Genomic DNA, 23,955 nt, shown 5'->3' with positions numbered 1-23,955 from the left:
AAAAAAAATCTTAAAGTACTTCCCATTAAGCAGGGTTGCCAACTTGCCGACGGAAATTGGGCTTATCCTTTCGCTAACAAATGTTTTGCGTTGGTCCTTGGACTTTTTACCTGCCACTTTGGTGCGACTCAGAGCTCGTAACTCTCACGACTGAGAGGCGGCATCGGACTGGACTAAAGTGGCGAGAAAGCTTTAAGGGATGCTTTTTTCCCCAGGGCATTAGGGGTAGTTGCGATAATAAATAAAGAAAACAACCAAAATGACAGCCAATAGCGAGGCGGCAACCCTGTGCCGAGAAAGAGACAGCTAGCTTAGGGTATCCTGCTCTCCTTGCGACTAACGGTAAACAAAATGGCTAACGGGACAGCGGAAGTGGGCGAGCGAGCGGGATGGCATGCTGCTGATGCTGGGCGATGCTAAAGCAACTGATTAAATAACGGTTAAATGGCAGCGGCCATTGCGAAAGTTTCCTTTTTGTAGCAATATTTTTTTTTTCGCTTTTTTTCCATTTGGGATTTTCCTCTGCCGACGTCGACGTCGACGTGGGCGCTAAACTGTCCCGTTTACAGCAACAAATCCGCGTAATTCACTTGCCTGTGTGTGTTGGCGCGTGTGCGTGTGTGTGTGTGTGTGTGAGGGGGTGAATCCTGGCGATGTTCGCTAAAAGGATTAATAAACGTTCGACGTTTCGCATTTCAGTTGTTCATTTGACTCGGCGCTTAGCGGTTCAGTTACAGTTACTATCTGCCCGACTGTCTGTGTGTGTGTGTGCGTGCTGCGTCCTGGAAAATTTGATTACGCGTAGAACACATAAAACATATGTAGATCCTGGCCCAAGGATAATCACAACATTTTCTCAAACCCGTCGGTAGTTGAACAAATAAAAAAGATATACCATTTTATAAAAATTATAAATTAAACATAGAAGTTCTTGAAAAAAAAAACGATTTTTGTTATTGTTAAACCAGAGTTCCAAGTGCAACATGTTCAAAATGGGACAAATACCTCAAAACCTGGCCTAAAACTGTTTTGAAAATCCCATAAGAGCCTTAACAAGCTGTGAGAACTGCACATACATCAAAATGCAGAGCTCCAAATCCTTTTTAATACGCGATCTCCTTGGGGATTTAATCAATCGACGACAAACAGATTCGGGTAAGCTTTGGAAAAAATCATATCCTTATTTTTAAGCATTAAAGTCTATAATATGGGTTAAGATCATGGGTTTTAGTTACCTTTTTCCTTAAAGATGGACTATTGTCCATACAAAGAGTTTAAATATCTTTTTGATTTGCAATATACTGAGGGGTAAAATAAATTCCAATATAAAAGTTTATAAAATAACTAGTCTCATTTTAACTGATTTCTGAGGATTGATTCTTAGTTTCGATTGAATAGCTTTATATATATAGATTATAAAGTCTTTGCAACGTAGTTAATATTGAATAATTACAAAATAATTGTACTTTGAAGGCAAGACAAAATCGAAATGTCTTCTACAAAAATAAATTAAGAGATCCTATATATATTTCAAAATGATAAGGGGCTTATTAAATAAATAATTGACAATATGTGATATATTAAATGGTCGATAAAATTTATGTGCTTAACAAAATTAAAATTTAAAGATATTTATTTTCGGGATACAAATAAAAACAAATTCGAATATTTTCTTCACTTACTTTAATTTTATAGCTACCTTAACATTACATTCAAATCAAACAAACAATTTGATAAATTCATAGATTTTACATAAAATATTTGGTCCAAATCTGGACATTTTAATGGTTCAACCACATTAATAAAATAAAAAATTATATTTTTTAAAATAATATTAAACAAAAAATAAGTAAAATGTTAAAAATATATATTATTGAGTTACAAGTAAAAGCAAATACAAATATTTTCTTCACTAACTGTAATTTGATAGCTAACTTTACATTACAATCGAATCAATGAAGCAATTTATCAGATTTTCATAGATTTACATATGTATAATATTTGGTCTGAACTTTTAAAGGACTATAAAATACTTATAAAATAAAATATGTTTGTATTTAATGTTAAAAACAATAAAAACAAAAAATACAGACTACCCTTTGATGTATCTAGACACTATGTCATGTCATGAAAATTACATACAATTTCCTCCATATTAAACGTCTTTGTTGGCCAATTAGCCTGTTCTTTGTTCCTTCGTCCCGTTCTTTGATGTTTTGTTGTTGACAGTTATGGGGGTTTTTGGTTAAAACCGCTGACAAATTGCCTTGCTCACTCTCGACTTTTAACGCCCCCAATTTGTCCTGGCCCGTGGCATTTAAATCTCACACTTTGCTCAATTATCGCAAACAAAACTTTCAGAGGGAGTGGGTAGGAAGAGCAAGGGAGATGGGTAGACAATGAGAGAGTGAGAGGGGCTGAAAAACAAAACCATAGCTTTGGGCAGTAATTTAATTGTGCACTGCTTGCCTGCACTGAAAGAAAATTAGTAAGTATATGTTATTAAATTACTAACGTTTAATATCCTATAAGCTAAAATTTTGAATTTCCAAAAATAATGTAAGAGAAATGTGGTATTTTTTAAAGTAAATATATTATTTCAAAACAGAACGGTGTACAAATAAGTTTAAAATGTATAAACAACTATTTTAATTTATAAAAAAAAAATTAATAAATATAAAGTAAGTATTTATAACATTTTCTAGGAAAAAATTAGATTATTTATTTCTTTTAAATTCCCAATTTTTTTTTCTGTGTGAGCGTAAATAATATTTTTGTTGCTGTTGACACTGCTTTATTCGTAACCTGCGCTCGAGCAATTTGTCACGTACGAACACGAACACTTTAATTGTTTTTAGCCAGGGGAGCTGAAACCGAAAGGGAAAATAACGCGGTGGATGGAAATGCAAATGGGACTGAGATCCTGACTGAAAACTCAGTCATGTCAAATGTTTTCGCATCCTCGCCCAAGTACACAGAAAACTAATTCGTTAATTTCTTTGGTTAATCTAAGAAGTAAGTTTATACATATGTTGAATACACTTTTTAACATCCGATTTTTCTTAATAATGAATTGGTTTCGAATAGTTTTCATACAATTAGAATTCATTTTAAGCTTTATCATACTATAGTTCTATATAATATCGTCAGGGATCGCTGTAATAATGGATTGGTTTCGAATAGTTTTCATATATTTAGAATTCATATTAAGCTTAATAATACTATAGTTCTATATAACACATTTTAAAAAGTGCTTTTACACATAATCTTCTAAACTTTAGTTATTATAATATTAAGTTTTGATTTTAAGATGACCGCCAAATAAAAAATCAAAAGCTTAGTGTTATTCTTCTCTAAAAAGAATTGGAAATAAAAAGAATTCAATAAAATTAATATAAAAGTCGGAATAACTTAAAAAAAAATTTTAAAGGTTAGGCTACATTTTATTTGAATTGATACAAAAAATTTGAAGTTTTCTTATTAGTAATATATATATTTAATAAAATAATCTGAGGAGTAATTAAAACCTTTAACGAAATATTCATAAAAAAACTCACCATTATTTTTTCACAGTGTACCGCCTCAGGTGCCCGCTTACTTATGCTTTGTTTTTTGGTTTTGAGCCAACCACATGAGCCATGTGTTCTCTTCTAATTATGCATGACATTAAATAAAGTTTAGCTCAACAATTACAACTATTTAGGGGCTAATTGCTGTCAGTTGGAAAGAGAAAGTTAAACTTTTACTGCAAGTGTGCTTTTAGTTTCGATATTTACTTGAGCTCAAATGGAGAATTATTTTAGGTAACAGCGATGAGGGGTTTCCTACGAAATTGGTATACTTACCATGCATGTATATTAAGTTTTAATAATTATAAAAACATAAGAAAGCAAATTAAATAAACAATTTTAAATTTATAATGACAAAGGATATTTTTTAAAGCTATTATTTATTAAGGAACCCTTAAATAAAAATAGATTTTCTTTGTACTGGGTTCACTCAAAGAAAAAAAAAATAATGTCGCAATAGTCTTTACATTTCTAAAAAACCGCTTTAATTTTCATGCGTAAATAATAAATTATGTAGATATATATTTTGTACTTATTTCTAAATTAAAAAAAAAAATCTTGAATGAAATAGGAATCTGCATGAGTTTTTAGACTTCTTTTAAGGACAGACATACGTCATTCTTAAACAAGTCTAAATTGCCGGCACATGCGAGTACATTTCTCCAGCTTTCTCCCACCCATTTCCCAATTTCTCCGTTCTTTTTATATGTGTGTCTCACAGTTCAAGTGCCTATTAAATGGCAATTGTGCCGCAAATTGATACGACGTGACTTTTCGAGGAAAAAGAAAGAACTCACTCGAGACGCTCCCCAGGATATCCACACACACACTCGGATAATTGAATATCCCATCGCATATCCTATCCACCATGGGCATCTACCCTTCCGTCTTGTCTGCACAAGTCGGTATAAATAGAATCAGAAGTCGAAACCCATTTGGGGTTAAAATACACAAATATAAAAATAATTTCCGCCCGTTCAGTTGGCACTCGAAAAGTGGGCGGAATGTAAAAAAAAAGGAATCCTTGCTGGGCGGACACACGTGAGCTCCTGCGGCGAAGAATCGAAGATGATGTTCTGCCAAAGACTTGAATGTTAAGTAAACGCCACTGGGAAAATCACAAACCAAAGTTTTCAGAACTTTTAAATGAATTTTTTACATATCTTCGAAGAAATGGGGTGCTTAAAATGGACCTAGGAAATATCTACGATATTTTCGCACTCAAAAGCGTATCAACTAATTTTAAATAATAAAAATTTGTACTGTATTTCACTGTAATTTCACTTTCTTATTTTTAGTCTAATTTGATTAATCAAATAAATTATTCTTTTTAAAAAAAATTATTTTTAAATATTTTTTAAAATAAAATACTTAGTCTTCAAACTCTGGAAACCCTGATAAAAATACCACACAAATTAAAATACCACACTAATTAAAATACCAAACTTTTTTTTAAATTAAATTTTTATTTGTACAATTTTTGTTATAATGTCGTACAACCAAATAACTGATATCATTTTAAGGCTTGTAATATTTTGTAAAAATGTGTTTCTAGAGCATTACCAATTGATTTTAATCGTATGTATTTTTTGCTAAAACAATAACACATCATAATTCCAATAAAACTCAAATTTACTTGTGATACCAATTATTTTTCTCAGTGCAAAGTGGAGCAGACCATGTAAATTCCTTTAGGAAACAATTGAGAGCTCGACGACACGTGAATTTAATCAGGCAGCCCGCGGCGTCCGAAGCCAAGTCCGATTTAGATATCTTTTTGTGGGGGAAAAGGGTCCTTGGAATGGGATCTTCGGATTGTATGTGCGGCGGATATAAATAACACGTTGATTGCTGCAAATTGCAACTCATCCGATTCGCCGCCCCGTCATCCTAATGGACCAACGCCCACTTGATGCGCCCAACTCCCAACCCATCCTATGCCATCCGATCTCATTCGATGCGTTGTCTATTGCCGGATGCAATGCGGTAATGAGTTCCCCGGGTCGATTCTCGACCGGAAGTGGCTGCACGCGCTGAACAAGAGGAAGAAAAGCAAGAACAGGAAGAGGAAACGGACGAACAACGCATTAACGCCACGCTGCGCCTAAAAGCAGGCAACAGTGTCTTAATGCTAGTGTCTTTATTTCATTTCACCGCCCACTTAACCTCACTCTCTAGTCCATTTAAATCCCCTCAAGAGGTCAATCGAAGCATTGAACCCCTTCAAAAATGATTCTAACATATGCTCTTTTAAAAATCTTTTCCCTCCCTTTCTGGCGTGTGTTTTAGCATTGATAATACAGCCTCATACTTAAAATCTAAAGCAGAAAATGCAGATTTTTAGGGGTTTTTGTAATAAACCATAAGTATCTGATGTGAGTACTTTATAAGTTTTTTAAAGCATATTTATTTGGGCAATAAATATGTAGCTCAAAAGCTTAAACATTTGAAAGGTAAACCATTAGCTGTGAGTAATTATGATTTTAATTTAAATATATCACATATATACGAGTATTATATTTATAAATCTATTTACTATAACCTCATTTATACATTTCTTTCTTACTCTACTAAAATTGTGCCTATTTGTCAGAAAATTAGTTTGATGTTTTAAATAACGGAATATCAATATTTAAAGATTCAGTTATAAAGAAGGCTAATCATATCTAGCTTTTTTCTGGAAAGATCTATTATTTTTTAAGATATAACCAGAAAAAATCAGGGTTTCATGATATTTTTTCTTCCCTGTTTATGGTTTCCTTTTTACCGCATATATGTCCCTTTTCTATGATAGAAATGGGTATTATAAACTTTACGTCGTATTTTATGTGACATCGTTTTCATTAAATACTACTTGCAGCCCTATTTTATTGATTAAAAAATGTTTTCATAAAACAAAATGACACATAAGTCTAATCTAATTTTGGTTTGGTTAAAAACTTCGTAGCCAATCAGGGATAGTTAAAAATTGGATGTAAAAAAACTATTTCACATCAAATCCAAAGTCTTTTTAAGCCAATTGATTGGTTTCTCAAGTAAATGTTAGAATAGATTCCCAAAATATATAGCCCAGTCTTTTCCTAAATAAGTTTGTATTAGGATTAGTTTCGGTGATATATTGAAATAGAACATCACAACAAATAATATTAAAATGTTAATGGTAATTTTCTAAATCATTTTCGAAATACTCCTGTTTTTCAGAACTCGAGCTATCCAACGACGACTCGGACATAGACATCGAAGATCGATCCACGCCGGACTCGACTGCCGCCGGTTGCCAGCAGGATCTCCTGCTGTCGCACCACCACCGCAGATTCACCCACCACGACGACTCCAGTGTGGAGTCCTGCTTGTCGGCCACTCGGGGTCCAGGATCCGGATCGGGATCGGGGGGAGGATCTGGAGGTGGAGTTCCCAGCGGACTGAGTGCAGCTGCGGCGGCGGCGGGCGTGGCCGCTGGTCTCTTGGCAGCGGCGGCCAGCAATGTAGGCGGAGATCGGGATCGGGATCCCAATGGAGGCAGTGGGCCGGGAGCGGGCGGAGGAGCCAGTGGCGGCTATGCGGAGCACAAGCTGCAGCTGAGCAAGAGCGGCCGGAAGCCACGACGCCGCCGCACCGCCTTCACCCACGCCCAGTTAGCCTACTTGGAGCGCAAGTTCCGGTGCCAAAAGTACCTGAGCGTGGCCGATCGCAGCGATGTGGCCGAAACGCTCAATCTCTCCGAGACGCAGGTGAAGACCTGGTACCAGAACCGTAGGTGAGTACACTGAAAGTCAACCTAGAAAAAGGTTACAGCAAACAAAATATGAAAGAAATAATCTAAAACTAAATTCAGTTTAATATCAAAATGGATTTTAAATTAGCATCCTAACAATCCTAAAGAAGAATTAAATATATCTCAAATAATTGAAATATTATTATTGCTAGTTATCGAAGAACCACAAGAGATATATCTTTGATATGAAATCAAATAAGTACAGTTGTGCTTGAGGAGATTCAACCGATAACAGCAATCTGGCAGCTCCAAGCTTTGTTAAACCTTTTTGTTAATACAACATATGGTTCGTTACTAAGCTTACCATATATGCATACTACTATACCATAGCTATGGTATAAATTAGAAACCCTTCTGTTAATTTATCTTTGCATTTGAAATAATTGTCAAAATATAAATTAAAATCAGTACAGTTGCGCCTAAGTGATCGATCGTAACAATGTGGCAACGCCAACTAATCGATAAATATGTTTTCTATTTTATCGAAGGACCAAATGGAAGCGACAGAATCAACTGCGCCTGGAGCAGCTGCGTCATCAGGCGACCATGGAAAAGGACTTTGTGGTGCAGGATGGCGGTGGTGCCGGCGGACTGGGCTGTTGTCCCAGCGGACTGAGCAGTTCATTTAGTGCCGCTGCTGCCGCCGCCGCGGCTGCCAGCAATCCGTGCAATTTTCTCACTTCCGCCGCAGCGGCGGCCATTTTCCGGAACGTCGGCTACGTCCACGGATGTCCCATGTAGGAGTCTGGTCTCCCTTAAAAAAAATATACAAAAAACAAAGCAGACCACCTTCCAATTCCACTCCTCCCAGTTGCCTATGTACATAATACGTATAAAGAAAACAGTTTTTGTGCAATAACCGATCGGGATGAATTATTGAAATAGCAGCGATGTGCTCATATTTACCAAGCGTACCCGATATTATATTATACATACTTATCGATATAATCATAAACTAAGCATAGTCGAATTAACTGTAATATACAACAACCAAATCTTTTTTTTCGCCGCACTCTATGAACGTCTTTTTTTTTTGGCCAAAATAAATACTTAATTGCAAGCCTTGAGGTATTTTTACTTGGGAGGTGGTAAATCGGTTTTAATTTCAGGATCAGGTGATAATGACACCGCATATGTTATTTGCTATTCTAGTATTCTCTTGCTATTTTGAATACTCCCCAAATTATAATAAAACTGGGCAAAGTAGTAATTTATCTTTTGAATATTGATAGAATACAATTTATCTCTCTGATTTGTGTATCGATATCTTTTTATGCAATAATCCAAATATGATGTTAACTATAAAGGTATATACTTTAAAAGGCTAAAACGTTATGAAACTATTTCTTATTTAATCATCATTCTTAAACAGAATGCCCGACTTTGAACCCAGTCAAGTTTTATCTATCGATTAAACTAACTGATCAACTTTAAGTTATCGATTACTATATTTTGGTAAAAGCAATTAAATTCGATTTAATTCTGTGCAAAGGAAATGTGAAATCATAACAAACATAACGGTTAAATGCCGTTCGCCCATTTGCAAATCTGCAATCGGTGAGCTGTGAGTCATGCTTGAAAATCAACTTGAGCGAATCGCACAAAACGTTATCAATTTGTCGCTATATATCAGATAACCCGCGACATATGCCCACCCACCGGCAGGATATCACGTCTATCTGTCTGTATATAGACCCACTCTATTCATATAATATTCGCATGGACCCAAAAAAAAGAATGTGGGGGTGGGGGGCTAAGAGCGAGAGGGACAGAGGAAAGAGAGAGCAGGGATAAAGCAGCCAACCGGAAAACAAGCAACAACTCTGCCCGCAATTATAACGGGCCAACGGAGCGCAGAGCGCGCATGAGCGGGGGCGTGCGCCAGAAAGGGATGGCAACAGTGCGTCCAGGCAACGAAGGATGCGACTGAGGACGCGACGGCGACGTCATATACAGTGGACATTCCCTAAGCCAGCCTGGAAACTACTTAAGATGACCATAACATTTAGCACTCAAAATTTAACATGGAACAATAAAAAAAAGGATCAGGAACTTTTAACATTTAACAGAAAACATATAACATGCAATTTACAGCAAATAATACAAAACATGTAACTTTCGCAACTTAAGTTCTAACCTTCCTTTAATTTATAAGACATTTTCCCAGGTTCTACTTTACACTATGTATTTATAATTCCCAATATGTTCTAGCGAAAAAAATGCATCACTTTCTTTAAAAAATCCTTGGTAGTGCAATTTCTAGTTTTTCTTAGCCACAACTAATTTATATGGGTAATCTTGACCAATAAGGTTAATAAGGTAACTATAAAAAAGTTTACTACAATTAAAAAAGTAACGTGTATTTTCTTGATTGGTTTACTTTTGATAGTAAAACTACTAAAAAATATTAAATTGCGTGTATTTTGTTGTTGTAAGAGTAACTATTTCAGTGGTACAATTAAATATTTTATGGTATCCACCCATTTATCTGTAATATTGGTAAATCTAACCAGGATTTTTTTGTTTGTATGTATTTTTGAAGAGTCCATATTAGACCGAACCTTTAATAAACAATTTTTTTTCCACACCAATAACATTCTCATAAAGAACTGTAGTTTTTGAACTCTATGTTCACCCCATCGAGTAACACCTGTAGTTACAGTTATATTTTCATGCCCATTTAGCTCGGTACACAAAAAGGAGGAGAAATGTTTAGCCACAAATTGAATCTGCGGTGAGTGAGTTAACGAGCGAGAGAGAGGTCTAGAGGGACATACCCCTGCCAGACCTTCGAAGGATGTGGGAATGATATAGGGGCAGACGAGGGAGATGGGGTCCTAGGAGAGTAGTTTTCGAGTGGTGCAGAGCGGCACAGAACGCTAATTAAAAAGATACTTGAAGGGAGCCACCGGAAACAAACGGAAAAGCCAAAGAAAATACAGATATCTACATACATATATATATATATAGAGGAAAAATGGCAGAATGGAAATGGAATTGCAAAGGGGAAACGGAAATGGAAGGCGAAAAAAGCGAGTTAACGTTGCCATGAAATTGTCTATGAAATGTGAATGTAATTTAATGAATAAAATTGCAGCTAACCCCCATCACTCAGCCACTTGCAGATAGATGGATTCACATTTTCTGGCCCTTTCACAAACTTTTTTTTTCCATTTTTTTCCATTTGCAAATTCTCACATTCATGCGGTTCATTTGCGCAGCCATTGAGATTTGAATGGCGCTTTTAATTGGTACATTTTACGCAGCCATCCTTTGAGCACAAAGGATCCTCCATCTCCAGTTTTCTCCTCCTTTGAGCCGGCCATCCACTTTGATTTGTATTTATTTAATGAGTTATTAATTGCATTAAGCACTCGGCGTTTGCCAACTTTGCAATTAAAACATGAAAAGCGATGAAATCGTGGTCAGGGGTAGGGAAATCCCATCGCTTTTGCATGCAGCCAGGCTGAAAACTATGAAACTAGTTTGCATAATTTGCTGCTCCAAAAAACCACGGGCGAAAGTCATATGTCATATGGTTATAGGAAAAAAGTGTATTATACTTTTCAGCGCTCGTTTTCTTGTGATTCTGGAGACGATATATTTGAAAGCTTTAGCTAAACTTTCAGAATTTATACATTTTCATATTAAAATAAAATAGATTTAAATATTAGTAGTTTTTAATATGTTACACTGCTCTGTCTAGTTTACACATATTAAGAACAGCATATAATATACTATATAGGACAGTTAACCTAAGATTTTATATCTCTCTGCTTAAAGTACTTACTATGTTGAGAAAATCCATGAAGACATTCATATTTCAACAGCAAAAAAAGAACCACTTTAAGGAATAAAGATATATGTACCAGGTACATTGTACTTATACTAATAAAGATATATATATCACTAATGTGTAAGTGAAAACAATAACTATTACTTGTATGCTAAGTATGCCTTTTAAAATCTTTTTTTTTTCTATAAACACTTACAAATGTTGAAAGTAGGTGTTTACTTTGAATTTATTTAAAACAAAATAATACTAATATTAAAGAAAATTACATAAATTACTCTATAAACTGTATATCCTAACTCAACGGTTTTGATCTATTCTGATACCATCCACTCCATACAAGGACGAATATATCAGAAAGACTTTTTCTAGCACATGCCGCATTACAATAAATAAATGAGAAAGAATACAATTTAATTTTAAATATAACATTTAAACATATTAGTGATACAAATAAATATTGTTTATATTTTTTTTACTTTCTAATTCATTTTTTTGTTATATTATTAGCTTATACAATTGTTTAAATGCCTATTTTGAATTTTTTTAAACAAAATAATAATATTGAAAGCAATGACTATACTCTATAAACTTTAGAACATAACTCAAACGTGTTAATCTATTTTAGTACCGTCAACTCCACATAAGGCAGAATATATCAGGATAGACTTATTTTAATACAATCCTTATAAAGCCGAATTCTTGTTTTAATACAACCAGCATTTGTATAAAGTTTATATCCTAACTCATACGTCTTTATATACAATATAATATATATCCGGATAGACCTATTTAAATACAACGAGTATTACAATAAATATGCGAAAACAATCAATTTAACTTTAAGATCTACAGAAACTCGACTTGCGAAAGAAATGACTGTCCTCAGCCGCATAAGTATTTTAAAATAATAAAGTTTCCACAGAAGGCACTTGACTTTTTACAGGGGAGGAACTGAAAGTAACTCGGTGGCATTATATCCCAATTTCGATTTAAATTTTTGCCTGCTGTGGCCCTGCCGGAGGGCAGGAATAAAAAAAAGGGGGAGTGGAAACCGGGAAACAGCAGTGGCAACTCGACATAATGATTGTGATCAGGGGCGATTATGACATCGTGGATGGGCACAGGACTCAGAGGATGCGACACACTTGACTTCCGGTTGAGGGGGGGGAGGTGGTTATGCCATATTGTGTGAAAATTTGTGTTGTGCCCTGCCATTGGTGGTGGGTGGTTTCCGGCAGCTTCCAGTTCCATTTTGTGATTAAAATGTTTGTCATTATCCGGTTGGAAAATTGTCACAAATTGTGTTTGTGCCGCGGGCCGTGCCACACTTGTTTATTCGTCCTTATACCACAGGCACATCGCTATCTGGGCATCTTTATCCCTAATTGCCGCATTGTGTCCCATTGTGCGGCCATCGAACCACCGATGGGATCTCGCCCACTGTCTCGAACCCCAACCGAGCCGAACAGGTTGTCTCTCACCAAAAAACCCTCGGGAAAGTCGGGTTCTGGATCCACCGATCAGTTGCAATCTGTGGGACAAACGGTCAGTGGATCAGTGAGTGGAATAAAACTAAAGCTCGGCGATACTACACAAGTGTAATACTTACTGAAAGCGAAAACGATATTCAACAGACCTGAATTTCGGCATATTTTAATAATATTTTATTATAAATAATAAAGGGTTAATCAATTGATTGACCAGGTTTCAATACACCTTCAATTTTAACAAAAAACAAAAGGTATGTAGATTTATTTCTTCTAATACCACCCTTACACATATTTGCATTTGCAATATAAATACAAAAATCCTTATGAAAGCTTTAAAGAAAAGACTTTAAGGTACATATGATATTACAAACAAATTATTTAAATGCTTTTTGTTTTTATTTGAAATAAATCATGTTCTCATGCGAGTGTAAAATCCTAAAAGACTAAAAATCTTGAGTTTGGTTTTGAAATGTCTTCGTTTTGAGGGCCATGCTGGTATGTGTTCCCAAGGTAGTGTTTTCACCGCCCATATATTGTCTTCCAGTTTATGATTATTTGGTTTGCAGAGTGCATGGAATTATTACCATATTATTAAATATGAAATATTTGAAATAAATCATGTTCTCATGCGAGTGTAAAATCCTAAAAGACTAAAAATCTTGAGTTCGGTTTTGAAATGTCTTCGTTTTGAGGGTCATGCTGGTATGTGTTCCCAAGGTAGTGTTATCATCGCCCATATATTGTCTTCCAGTTTATGATTATTTGGTTTGCAGAGTGCATGGAATTATTACCATATTATTAAACTATGATCTTTTCAATATCACATGGTTTTTGGCGTTCAGTTCATCTCTTCTGTATTTATCGTAAATACTTTAAAAGGTTTTACAAGTAACCTTTTAAATTATTGACATCATGTTGCCGATAATTGCAGTTAGCTGAAATATTAAATTAAATATATATAAAAATAATATTTGCATTAGGAAAATTGTGATGTGCAAGTTGCCAAAAATAAAAGTTCTATAGTTACAATGGTAACGAATAGGAAATTTAAATATGCAATTTGTAAAAGCAATGATTGGACAGTTTTATACATTTTAAAATGTAGATTTGGGGCGTTGAACAAATAAATTCGAAATAGATAGTTCTGGACAACTTATATATAACATTATATTCATCAACGACCATTAAATTTTCTTGAGTGATAATAGTTTTTCAAAATATAGATTTTGGACTTCGAATACAACTTATTCGGAATAGAAAGTTCTGGACAATTTGTATGATATGTAAATATACAATTTGCAAAATATAAGAGATTGGATATTGCATTTCCAAACGACCTTTAAATTTCATTAGGTTATAATGGTTTTTTTTTTAAATATAGTTATGGGATAAATAGTTTGGTATAGATAGTTCTGGGCAGCATGTATGCTATGGCTTTGATTTACCTTTTCGGAATGTTCGCAGTATCCCAAAGGCATCTGCTCGGTGACCTCGAGAAACCAGCTCTTGAGGGCTATGGCGTCGAATTGGCTTATTTTAAAGAAGTGCTCCGGGTAGCCAGCTTCTAGGAGCTCATGGTTATCGGTCATGATGAGGCAAATCAGCAGTTCGACCGATTCTACCAAAGTGATTAGCCCATCCAACTTCTCTTGCCTAGCCTCGTCCAAAACAGCCCAGCCCCAATCGATCGGCTCGGGGGTCGGTAGGTGATCCACAGCTTTTACCAGCTCCTCGAGCTCCCGGTAGCGATGCATGGTGACCTCTAGAGCGGGTATTCTGCGACTGAGAATTACCCACAGCAGGCAGACGGCCAGAGGACGACCTCGCCATGAGCACTTCGAGAACACGGAGGCCAATATGAAGAGGTTTCGCTCCTGGCAGGCATTCGATTCCTCCAGATCAGTCAGCAGCTTCTCGACCAGAATGTGCACCTGGGGATTAAACCTTGGGTTGTTACCATATTACGAGATATCATGAAAGATCCCATCTCAATAGGAGTTTTTCCTAGACTATATACTTGAAATAATCCTAAATATACATTAGCATTTCGTTTGCCCACAATGTTATACTCTTTATCTCTGTGGAATCTATAGGAAAGGTACTACAGAGTGCCTTTACATTACTCATAAATAAGAAATATTTAAGTTTATTATCATATTACGAGTTAGAAAGATAGATCCCATTTTAATAGTTCTCCGAAAATCTTTTTAGGCTATATACATACTTAAAATAATCCTAAGGATATATATCGGTAAAAACAATATCAACTTAAGGAAATAAACTGAGAAGTGCATTCCAAGTGCATGGGAAACAAATCAAATAAATATTTATACAATTGTAGGACTACATAGACCATCTTAAATTTATGAACCCAAATATTAAAATTGAAAGTTTGTCATTTTTGACATAGAGTTTATAAAATATATACAAATTTCAAGTCGGTTGAACAAAATTGTAAGAGAATTCTAAGAATTCTATATACATACCAATTGGGGGGTATAACCTATACATATATTTATATTTTCTTTTGTACCAAAATCTATGATTCTATTGCTGGGATATGTATTTTCTTGGATTTAAAATATATGTACATCTGTACATATGTTACTCACAGTCATGGGATGCACACACTCGATGATATTCAAAAGCCGGTCCATTAGTTTGGTGCGAAGCTTTCGCTGGAGATCCGTCCGCTTATGCTCTACCAATATGAAGATGCAGAGTCCGGCCAACATCGGATGCACGGTGTCGAGATCCCAATAGGCGGATCCCCGGAGTTGAATACTAAAATTACGAGCTACCTGCTGCATTTCCGAATTGGGATTGGTTATTTGTCCCGCTGGTTGATGTATCACATGGTTACGCACGCGCACTTACCTTGATTATATTCCCATTACCATTGTAATATTTCATGAATTGTGCGAGGAAAGTGCGTTTCACAAAGGGGTAAAATAGGCGTCGAACACTTAAAGCCCTCATATTGCTGTTAAAGTTCCAGGAAATCAAGAAAATTCCTTTGCAAAATGTTTTACGGAGATTTCGGCTAACCAGTTTTGGAAAATGTAAAATAATAAGGGCATTGCTGTCAAGTCAACAATTCCGGAACTGAACCACTTCGAACTTTTTTGAGGTTAGGAACCGAACTTTGAACCGGTGCGATTTTCTAGGTATGTTCACACTGTGCTTTTCACACTTTAAATAGTAATAGTAGTAAATAGTTATGTAGGTATAAAGTGTTTAAATTATAGAGTTTAAACATTAGAAATTCCATCTTAAGTTTCTCTCTGCTTGAAAAGCAATCCAAAAAAATGCCCTTAAAAGCATCTTATTCCTATCAATAACTTCTCCAATTCTTCAGTCGCGACTCATTGATATGGATATTGCTCAGATGACAGAAATTCGTTATAATTGGTGGGGTGGATCGTTTCTGATTTCACTTGCACTGGGGCTATCATTTACATACAAATCTTATACTTGGCATTTGTGTAAACAACAACTTCATTAGTAAACAAAAAGTAAACCGCCCACAGGAGAGGTAGGGGTGGATGTTTATAAAACCCAAATCCGCAGCCGAATCTAAAACCCAAAAACTCGATTCCCTTTCAAATGCCACAAATCAGCGAATAATGACATGAAAATCTGTTGGCTTTTGTCAGGCCCCGCGGCCTGAAAGCACGAAAAATGGGAAATGCGTTGGGTGGGGGTGGGTTGGAAAAGTGTTGAGAAAAGTGGGGTGGACAATTTGCCTTAAATTAGGCGTAAAATTCACAGATTGGCTGCAAACACCGCACACAAGCGACTCATCAGATCGGTCCACCCCAAAAATTAAAGAGTAGCTGTTCGCCACTTGTCATCATCATCTAGATTATTATTATCATCGACATCAGAACCGAACCCAAAATGATTGTTAGTATTTATAACCACAGTTGAACATCCATAAGACGGAATGGGCTGCAATTGAACTTTAGTATAATTTTGTACAGTTTATTTTTGCAAGGGAATGGAGATTTAGGCTTATATATATTTGTAAGATATTAAATACTTATCATATTTATGCTGATATCAATTTCTTATTTAATAAACCATATAACATCATTCTTCAAAAAATTTACTGTTTCAAAATCCTATCGAAAATTCAAAATACATATTTCATCAATGGCTGTTTTTCTGTAATTAGCCTGAGCTTTGTTTTCTTCAACTTGTCGACCAACCCTCGCTAATTGAGCACTTTTATATTGTTTAATTAAAGGGGGATAGAAATTTGTGTTTTTACACTTGTCGCTGATTTTCGGCATCCGATCATTGCCGATCGTTATCGATAATTGGCATGCCAAGCAGTAGAAACTGCTTGACAACATAACCTTCTACATTAAGCTAAAGTGAGGTTATGTTGCAGAAAGAGAGGTTAGGTTGGCTACCTCTTGCCATTGCATTTACATGTATAAACAAATACATGTGCATAATTAAAAACAAAAATAAAAGCGTAACACGCACACAAAGGTAACGGTGTCTTGGCTAAAAAAGTTGTTAATCTTTTCATGCCGACGCATAATTAAAATGTGAATATGGAAATTTCAATGGGAATCTCTGCAAAAAATGCCCCAAAAAAATAAATAGGGAGAAAAAAAGGAAAAGAGGCGATAAAAAGGCAAAAGAAAGGAAAGAAAAGACCAAGCTAAAGAGATGGAGACAAACACAAACACACACAGCAACTTAACGGTTTGCTGCTCCTATGGCCATCTCGCTTTCACCTTTTGCGCTTTTTACCGCCTGTTTTTCTGTGTGTGTATGTGTGTGTGCAAGTAATTGCGAAATATGAAATATGAATGCATAATGAGCAGATATTTCCCAAGTACGCAAGAAACTTCAAGCGGCAGTGGGCGTGGCAGGCGCAAAGGAAGGAGGCGGAAACGGAGGCCAGGTGACTTTTATGCTAAAATGCGCACATCGCGCGTGCATTTGCATTTTGCCAGCCTTTTCGAAAGCAGAGCAAGGACAAGCACACACACACACAAGCAAAAGCAAGCGGACAAACACACACACACACGTATGAAAAATCTTAACTACAGTAAATATCGATTAAATCGATTTATATTAGTTTTAAAGTTGAAGATTTTTTTCAACTGCTTTCTCAGATTATGATACATTTTTGCGAATAAATATAGAATTCTGTAACATTTAATATTTTATATTTATTTAAAGGGTTTTTCTGTCTATAGCGAAACTTAGTTCTTAGCTTTGTAACAAAAATAATATTTTTAGGAAAGCTGACTATAAAACTTATACGGAAAACTTTCTAGAAATTGTTTCAGTAATTCTTAAGTTTTAAAAAAATTTTTTTTGTTCCTCATGATTTCTAATAACATTTGACTTTATTTTAAGTGGTTTCACTAAAATGATTATACCAATCAATCGTTGATATCTTAGAAAAACATTAATCAATAGTTTATTTAAAGTCCCTGACAGAGCGCCACCAAAAATTTTTTAATGCTAATACTGCCCCCTAGTTTCCAGCGTCCCTGATCCCAGAAATAGTAAAACGATTTCCTTTAAATGTAGTTATAAGTATACATTATCTTTTTTTTCAAAAATTGATATTCATAGCCTATAATCATATTTCTTACGTTTAATAAATATTTTTAATTTATAATTTAAAGTTACGTTTTCTGGGTTTCACTGTATTTGTCTTGCTCAGTCGGGAGCCAAGTGAGTTTGGAAAACATGTCAAAATGTTGGGGAGCTCATTAAAATAGCGTTGGCCATTTGCACACGTCTTTCAGTCACTAATTTTCCGGGAAGGAGGGATATCGTTGAAGGCCTCTTTTTCCTGTCCATAAGTAACACATCCTCTTTCCAGTTTGTGTCCAAATCAAATGGAGGAACTCGCTATGAATCATATGGTGCGGCCCCAGGGCTTCAGTTTGGAGGAACTGCGTCAGACTCTGGGTCACTCCGTCATTCGGGGACAATGCTATTTCATCTATGGCACCACCAATATTCTGGAGGTGAGTGATTTGAGGTGTACATAGGGATTGCTATTAAATGTTTCGTCTAGGTAATTACTGGGTTCAATGAACTGCTCAACCGGGAGGAGATTGAGTTTGGAGCGGAGCACCTTGCTCCGGTTTATGTGACCGGGATGATGGTGTATCTACTGCATCACGAGGATCTGGCGGCCACCCAGGTGAAGAGAACCCTCTTCCTGCAGCGATGCTTCGATTATATGGCCTGCACCGAGGAAACCCATGTAAGTAGGTTGGATTTTTAATCAAAAATTTCCAAAATTCTAACTTTATAAAATTTTGAATGATTCTTTTAATAAATAAAATTAACACTAATTAGTTAGGACCTTGAAACTATTTGAATATAAACAATTTTGACATGCTTCGAGACCTTGTGTTTTCTTATCCTTAAAGTTTACATTTTCAGAATCGAGGAACTTTACTTATCACTTATCCGACCCAATAAAGTATGTATGTACATACATATATTCTGGATCATCATCAATAGACGAGTTGATCTAGCCATGTCCGTCTGTCCGTCCGTCTGTCCGTCCTTCTGTCCGTCCGTCTGTCCGTTTCTAAGCAAACTAGTCTCTCAGTTTTAAAGCTATCAGGATAAAGCCTTCCCAAAAGTCTTATTTCAATTGGGGATAGTATATAAGTCGGACAACTTTTTCTTATAGCTCCCATAAGAAAATCAATATTTAAAATATAGAAGTATGACAGACATAGACTTAATAAAATGTTATACAGTCATTCTCGCAATATATGTTTTTTAAGATAGGCTTGTCCAAAAGTTAAAAAACCCACCTAGAAAATGTTTAGATTTTTAGATTTTCCAAACATATAAGAATTAAAATGCAAGCTACATATGTATTTTATATTTTAGTTAATTCCCCTGCTCTTCCTGTTCCCCCAACAGATCCACCAGGTATGCGTTTATATGCTGAGCCTATTGAATGCCAACAATTCGAGCGTAATGCTCAATCTGATCCACTGCTGTCGCGTGGCCAGTCCCCTGAGCACGATGGCCCGCGTGGTGGGCAACTGCCTGCTCTGGGCCATGTTGGATCACCTCTCGGACTTGGGCCTGGACTCGCACCGCTTGCGTCCGGCTGGGACTCTTCTACTCGTCGTCGCAGTGGTGAATCCCCGAACCTACGTGCAGTCCTATCTGCATGCCCTGCATCTGGTGGTCCGCCTGATATCCAGTCTCCTGCTGGTTGGACCCCTCGGTGGACATGGCCAGCAGCTTTGCCAGGAGGCTGGTGTGCCGGGAGACCTGATGAAACTGGCCAAGGAGGACTCTTCGATTCTGGTACGCTGGCTAATCGTTATCGTTGAGGAATTGCGTCCCCAAATGGTGGATAACGATGATTTGGGGCACCTGCATGAGCGTCTGGTGGTCTTGGAGGCCATATGTGAGCTGATGCAACTCCTGCATGGCCATTTGGTCAAGTGCCACCAAGAAAAACCAGATCTGACCCTAAATTAGCACGAAGGATGGCAGAAAAAATACAAATGTTTTCCCATTTGTACCATTTCTAACTGGTTAAATGTCATTTCATTTGATGGTCAGCATGACATTTTTATAAGCACAAAAGAAAATTGTTTTTTTAAAAGTAGTATTAGTTGCAAACCAGTTTTTTCTGTAATACAAAAATATAGTTTCCTTAAATAAAAATCGGAATTTATGCTTTAAAGCTAAGCACTTGGTGATTTTAATGTGCATAATAAAAAAGCTCTAGCTTTTGATACAAAACTTACTTGAAAAACTCTAGATTTACTAGATTTAAGTGATACACAACAATTCTAATCTTCAAGGGCAAGCACTGAGCTATTTTCAAATCTCGTGTAAGCGTAAGCTCAAAATGCTCTGGAAATAATCCGGTTGGTGCTCGCATATTAGGTCAATCATCTCCTGCATCATAGCAATGGATCCAGGAGATTTTACTCATCCAAAACGGAGTCCAGCCACTGCTCCACTTCGTTCTTGCTGGCCGCCGAGGAAGGTGTGGCCGGCTGCACCATGGGCATGGGCATGGGCATGGTGATGGGCCCTATCCCAGAGCCCATATCAAGTTGCTTGTTGGTCATGGCCAGGAGCTCGTCCAATTCATCGGGTTCAGCAGAGGGGACAGCTGCAGCTGGTTTCTCCGCCGCTGCAGGTGCTGCATCCTTATTCGATTTAGCTGAGGCCACTCGGGACTTGGAGCCGCCGCCATTTGAATCCTTTAGGATGTGCTGCTGGTAAACAGCCTCCGCCCGTTCGGCGGCCTCCTCCTGGGCCACGATCTGCGCCCGCGTGAACATGGAAGCGGGATAATCCATGCGTTTGTAGAACGGAATCGTTTGCAGACCCGCATTCAGGCGGGTTAGGTTTAGGGTGAAGTAGCCACTGGCGGCCTTGGTGTGCAGCTTGGTCTGGCCCTCGGCCACGCTGGCCCACTCGCGTTCCGAACCAAAGGCAAAGTGCCCGCCGCCGAGAGTGGGAAACTGGGCCAACTGCTGGAAGTCACCGGCACGCAGCTGGGCACGGGCATTCTCGTCGATGGGTGCGCCGTCCAGGCCCAGATGCTCCACATCGTCAGTGTCGCTGGGCAGGGTGTCAAGCAGATCCCGATTCCTTTGCGGGGCCAACGATGAGCGGCCTGCTCCTACGCCTCCTCCGCCACCGGATTGCCAATTGCCACGCCGAGGAAACCTTGGCTCATCGCTGGAGTCCGCCACATCCACCATGCTGCGACGCGAGGTGGGCGGCGGAGAGCCCGACGAGGTGGTGGATCGTCCTTGATCCTTTTTGTGGTGATGATTGTACTGCTTCATGTTCCTGCGCTTCCTGTCAAGGGGATTTAAAAAAAAGGAATTAGAGTGACTGGACTGGCTATCGCTGTTACGTTACTCCTTGGATCGATCGTCCTTGCCGGACATTTTGGTGGGGGTTGTGTGGTTTCCGGGGTGTTATTTCTCAAGTAATTCCGATTCAAAATCGGTTTGTTTACGCCTGTGGTGGCGATGAAGGAGCGAGTGGGACGGAGATAGCCACAAACAGCTGTTCGCCTAACAGAGATCAGGGTTGTCAGGCTAACAAAATGTTGACCACTTTTAAGCTGGGTATTTAAATAAATAAATATTAGCTAAGAAAATAAATAAATTTAATTTATTCAACTGGAATAAAACCATCAACGCATTGTAAAAATGACATACCAAATAATTTAATCACAACTTGTTTCTTTTTTTTATGCATAATAAGTTAGTTTCAGCCTTAAGAAGCTGAAAGTGCTGATTTATTTTTAAAAAGCAATTTAAATTACCACCAAACACCCTGGCAACCCTTAAAGGCTATCAACAGCTGACAGCGATAACTTATCACTGCGAACTCATCACATATCGATAGACTGTCAAGCTAAATTAATAATTCTTTTTTTCAATTATTTGGCGAGCGAAGCATGGCAGCTGAAATGTTGGGCTTTCTGCAGGCACTGCAAGGCAGCGGATCCGGGGCGAACCAACTGCTTGCCGACATATACACCGAGTTCTTCGCGGACATCCTGGAGGCGGTGAGGGAAAATGGATGCAAGCCGGAGGATCAGGAAAAAACGCAAGGATTCCACATGCTTCGCAGCTTCGATACAGAGAGCAGCAATCAATTGGAGCCGCCGGCGGCCACCGATGAGGATGTTTGGATCTTTGGCTACGGGTCGCTGGTGTGGAAGGCGGATTTCCCGTACATAGACCGCCGGCGCGGCTTTGTTTGGGGCTTCAAGCGCCGCTTTTACCAGCACAGCATCGATCATCGCGGAATTCCAGAGCGTCCTGGGCGCGTGGTCACTCTTCTGCCGGGCGATCCCGACCAGGATCGCGTCTACGGCGTGGCATATCGCATTGCTGCGAGTCAAAAGGGCGCAGTGCTGGATCATCTGGATTACAGGGAGAAGAATGGCTACGAGCGTTGCAGCCTGGAGTTCCACGAGTATTCGAATACCTCCGCTGACGGCGGCGGGGGCGACGGCGAACCCATCCAGGTGATCATGTACGTGGCCACACAGGCGAACGACTCGTATGCCGGCAATGTCTGGCAAGTGCCCTGCATCGCTAAGCAAATCTTCAGCTCTGCTGGTCCCAGTGGACCCAATCGCGAGTACCTGTTCAACCTGGCCACCGCCATGGAGCAGCTCTTTCCCGGTGCCGTGGACGAGCATCTGGAGGAGCTGGTGGCCTGCGTGAGGCGTTACATTGCCGAGGATGAGCCCGAGCTGATGCGCCATGCCCTGTTGCAAGAGATAGCCGGGATTCTGAAGGAGGAGCAGCTGGCCGAGCAGGCTCAGCGTCTGGAGGAGCTGCTAGAACGATGCCAGCAGCCTGGCGGACGCGAGTGGCTGCTCCACGGGGCTTTGCAGCCCAAGAACGAGGCGTGACCCCCACCTATTCCACTAGAGAATTACTATTTATTTTAAATGCCAATGAGCCTGGGCTGGGTGTTTTTCACAGATGCACCATTCCAAGTAGACCGATTATAATGACGCGGTACGGAGATTACTGACTAATCAGAGGGCCCGATATCATAGTTACTATTGTGATTTAAAATCAATAACTTAAAAAATATTTATAAATATTAATGACAATGACAAACAGGTATTCTTTGTAATTGATAGAACCACAAATGCAATTGTGATGTAAAATTAATAAACTGATATTAATTGAATCATGTGATTGATTTTTTAATGATTAATAAGTGGAATAACTTATGACAGCAAACTTAAGAACTGAGTATGTATATTTCTAACGTTTTTAATAAACAATTTAGGGTCTTATGTTTAATTTTTAAGGATTTCATCATAAAGAAAACTTTGTTGGCCGAATGATTCGCATAAATCTGCGCTGATAGTAAAATGAAAAATCTAATCAATTAATTTATAATTTAGAAACTACGAAATTCAGATAGCATTCTTAGTAAACGAAATTCTTAGCGTGAATCAGTTTTTGGAATAGCTTAATATTTATTTAAATATAAGTAATATTAATTGATCTGATAATTAATTTATTAATTAACCACACCTTTATTGTGGAGACCTATGTTCATAATTACATAAATATATATATTTAGCGGTTATAATCTCAGAGCTAGTAAAAATATGTTATGTATTTAAGGATTCTGACAACTTTGATGTAGTGAATAGTAGCAATAAAAAAAAAATGAAATAGACTTCCAATTTTATTTTGGAAAATATTAATAATACACTTTTTAAGAAGTGTGCAATTAAACAAAACGAGGAATACCCTAAAGATATGTATTTTAGTATTTTCTGTTATGTGGTATTTT

The 23,955-nt window shown here is 37.6% G+C and overlaps 5 protein-coding genes across 6 annotated transcripts; 3 read left to right on the top strand and 2 right to left on the bottom strand.

Moving 5' to 3' along the window:
* The first annotated feature begins 128 nt into the window (after positions 1-128).
* Positions 129-8,372, top strand: LOC108005142 (homeobox protein B-H1). The gene is made up of 3 exons (XM_036821370.3): positions 129-1,155; positions 6,771-7,326; positions 7,833-8,372. The coding sequence occupies exons 1-3, from the start codon at positions 1,083-1,085 to the stop codon at positions 8,083-8,085; spliced, it is 882 nt and encodes a 293-aa protein (XP_036677265.2). The 5' UTR covers positions 129-1,082; the 3' UTR covers positions 8,086-8,372.
* A 4,301-nt stretch (positions 8,373-12,673) lies between these two features.
* LOC108005219 (uncharacterized) lies at positions 12,674-20,266 on the top strand. 2 transcript variants are annotated; one of them, XM_017068409.4, is made up of 4 exons: positions 12,674-12,881; positions 18,488-18,635; positions 18,686-18,877; positions 19,555-20,266. In XM_017068409.4, exons 2-4 carry the CDS (start codon positions 18,504-18,506, stop codon positions 20,125-20,127), a joined length of 897 nt encoding a protein of 298 aa, XP_016923898.2. In that variant the 5' UTR covers positions 12,674-12,881; positions 18,488-18,503; the 3' UTR covers positions 20,128-20,266. The 2 variants fall into 2 exon arrangements, with proteins under 2 accessions (XP_016923898.2, XP_016923899.2); XM_017068410.4 differs by lacking the exon at positions 12,674-12,881 and having other exon boundaries at positions 18,343-18,635.
* Positions 13,005-15,749, bottom strand: LOC108005141 (uncharacterized). The gene is made up of 4 exons (XM_036821390.3): positions 15,508-15,749; positions 15,243-15,434; positions 14,076-14,561; positions 13,005-13,565 (listed from the first exon to the last, which is right to left on the bottom strand). The coding sequence occupies exons 1-4, from the start codon at positions 15,607-15,609 to the stop codon at positions 13,527-13,529; spliced, it is 819 nt and encodes a 272-aa protein (XP_036677285.2). The 5' UTR covers positions 15,610-15,749; the 3' UTR covers positions 13,005-13,526.
* A 56-nt stretch (positions 20,267-20,322) lies between the features above and the next one.
* On the bottom strand, positions 20,323-21,683 carry Aven (Apoptosis and caspase activation inhibitor). Its single transcript, XM_017068405.4, has 2 exons — positions 21,535-21,683; positions 20,323-21,471 (listed from the first exon to the last, which is right to left on the bottom strand). The coding sequence occupies exons 1-2, from the start codon at positions 21,561-21,563 to the stop codon at positions 20,583-20,585; spliced, it is 918 nt and encodes a 305-aa protein (XP_016923894.2). The 5' UTR covers positions 21,564-21,683; the 3' UTR covers positions 20,323-20,582.
* A 332-nt stretch (positions 21,684-22,015) lies between these two features.
* Positions 22,016-23,337, top strand: LOC108005203 (putative glutathione-specific gamma-glutamylcyclotransferase 2). Its single transcript, XM_017068390.4, has one exon. It carries the CDS (start codon positions 22,082-22,084, stop codon positions 23,048-23,050), a length of 969 nt encoding a protein of 322 aa, XP_016923879.2. The 5' UTR covers positions 22,016-22,081; the 3' UTR covers positions 23,051-23,337.
* The last annotated feature ends 618 nt before the right edge of the window (positions 23,338-23,955 follow it).

This window comes from Drosophila suzukii, chromosome X (genome assembly GCF_043229965.1).
Source record: "Drosophila suzukii chromosome X, CBGP_Dsuzu_IsoJpt1.0, whole genome shotgun sequence".
NCBI lineage: Eukaryota > Metazoa > Arthropoda > Insecta > Diptera > Drosophilidae > Drosophila > Drosophila suzukii.
The sequence above is the reverse complement of the archived record's forward strand: the minus strand, read 5'-3'. Positions and strand labels throughout refer to the sequence as shown.

Coding starts and splice junctions, on each gene's coding strand:
- LOC108005219 (XM_017068409.4), top strand. CDS start 18,504: ATGGAGGAACTCGCTATGAATCATATGGTGCGGCCCCAGGGCTTCAGT. Junction 18,636..18,685: donor GCACCACCAATATTCTGGAG/GTGAGTGATTTG, acceptor TGTTTCGTCTAG/GTAATTACTGGGTTCAATGA. Junction 18,878..19,554: donor CCTGCACCGAGGAAACCCAT/GTAAGTAGGTTG, acceptor TTCCCCCAACAG/ATCCACCAGGTATGCGTTTA.
- LOC108005141 (XM_036821390.3), bottom strand. CDS start 15,609: ATGAGGGCTTTAAGTGTTCGACGCCTATTTTACCCCTTTGTGAAACGC. Junction 15,435..15,507: donor GTAATGGGAATATAATCAAG/GTAAGTGCGCGT, acceptor TCGGAAATGCAG/CAGGTAGCTCGTAATTTTAG. Junction 14,562..15,242: donor AGTGTGTGCATCCCATGACT/GTGAGTAACATA, acceptor TTTAATCCCCAG/GTGCACATTCTGGTCGAGAA.
- LOC108005203 (XM_017068390.4), top strand. CDS start 22,082: ATGGCAGCTGAAATGTTGGGCTTTCTGCAGGCACTGCAAGGCAGCGGA.
- Aven (XM_017068405.4), bottom strand. CDS start 21,563: ATGTCCGGCAAGGACGATCGATCCAAGGA. Junction 21,472..21,534: donor AAGGACGATCGATCCAAGGA/GTAACGTAACAG, acceptor TCCCCTTGACAG/GAAGCGCAGGAACATGAAGC.
- LOC108005142 (XM_036821370.3), top strand. CDS start 1,083: ATGCAGAGCTCCAAATCCTTTTTAATACGCGATCTCCTTGGGGATTTA. Junction 1,156..6,770: donor TCGACGACAAACAGATTCGG/GTAAGCTTTGGA, acceptor CCTGTTTTTCAG/AACTCGAGCTATCCAACGAC. Junction 7,327..7,832: donor ACCTGGTACCAGAACCGTAG/GTGAGTACACTG, acceptor ATTTTATCGAAG/GACCAAATGGAAGCGACAGA.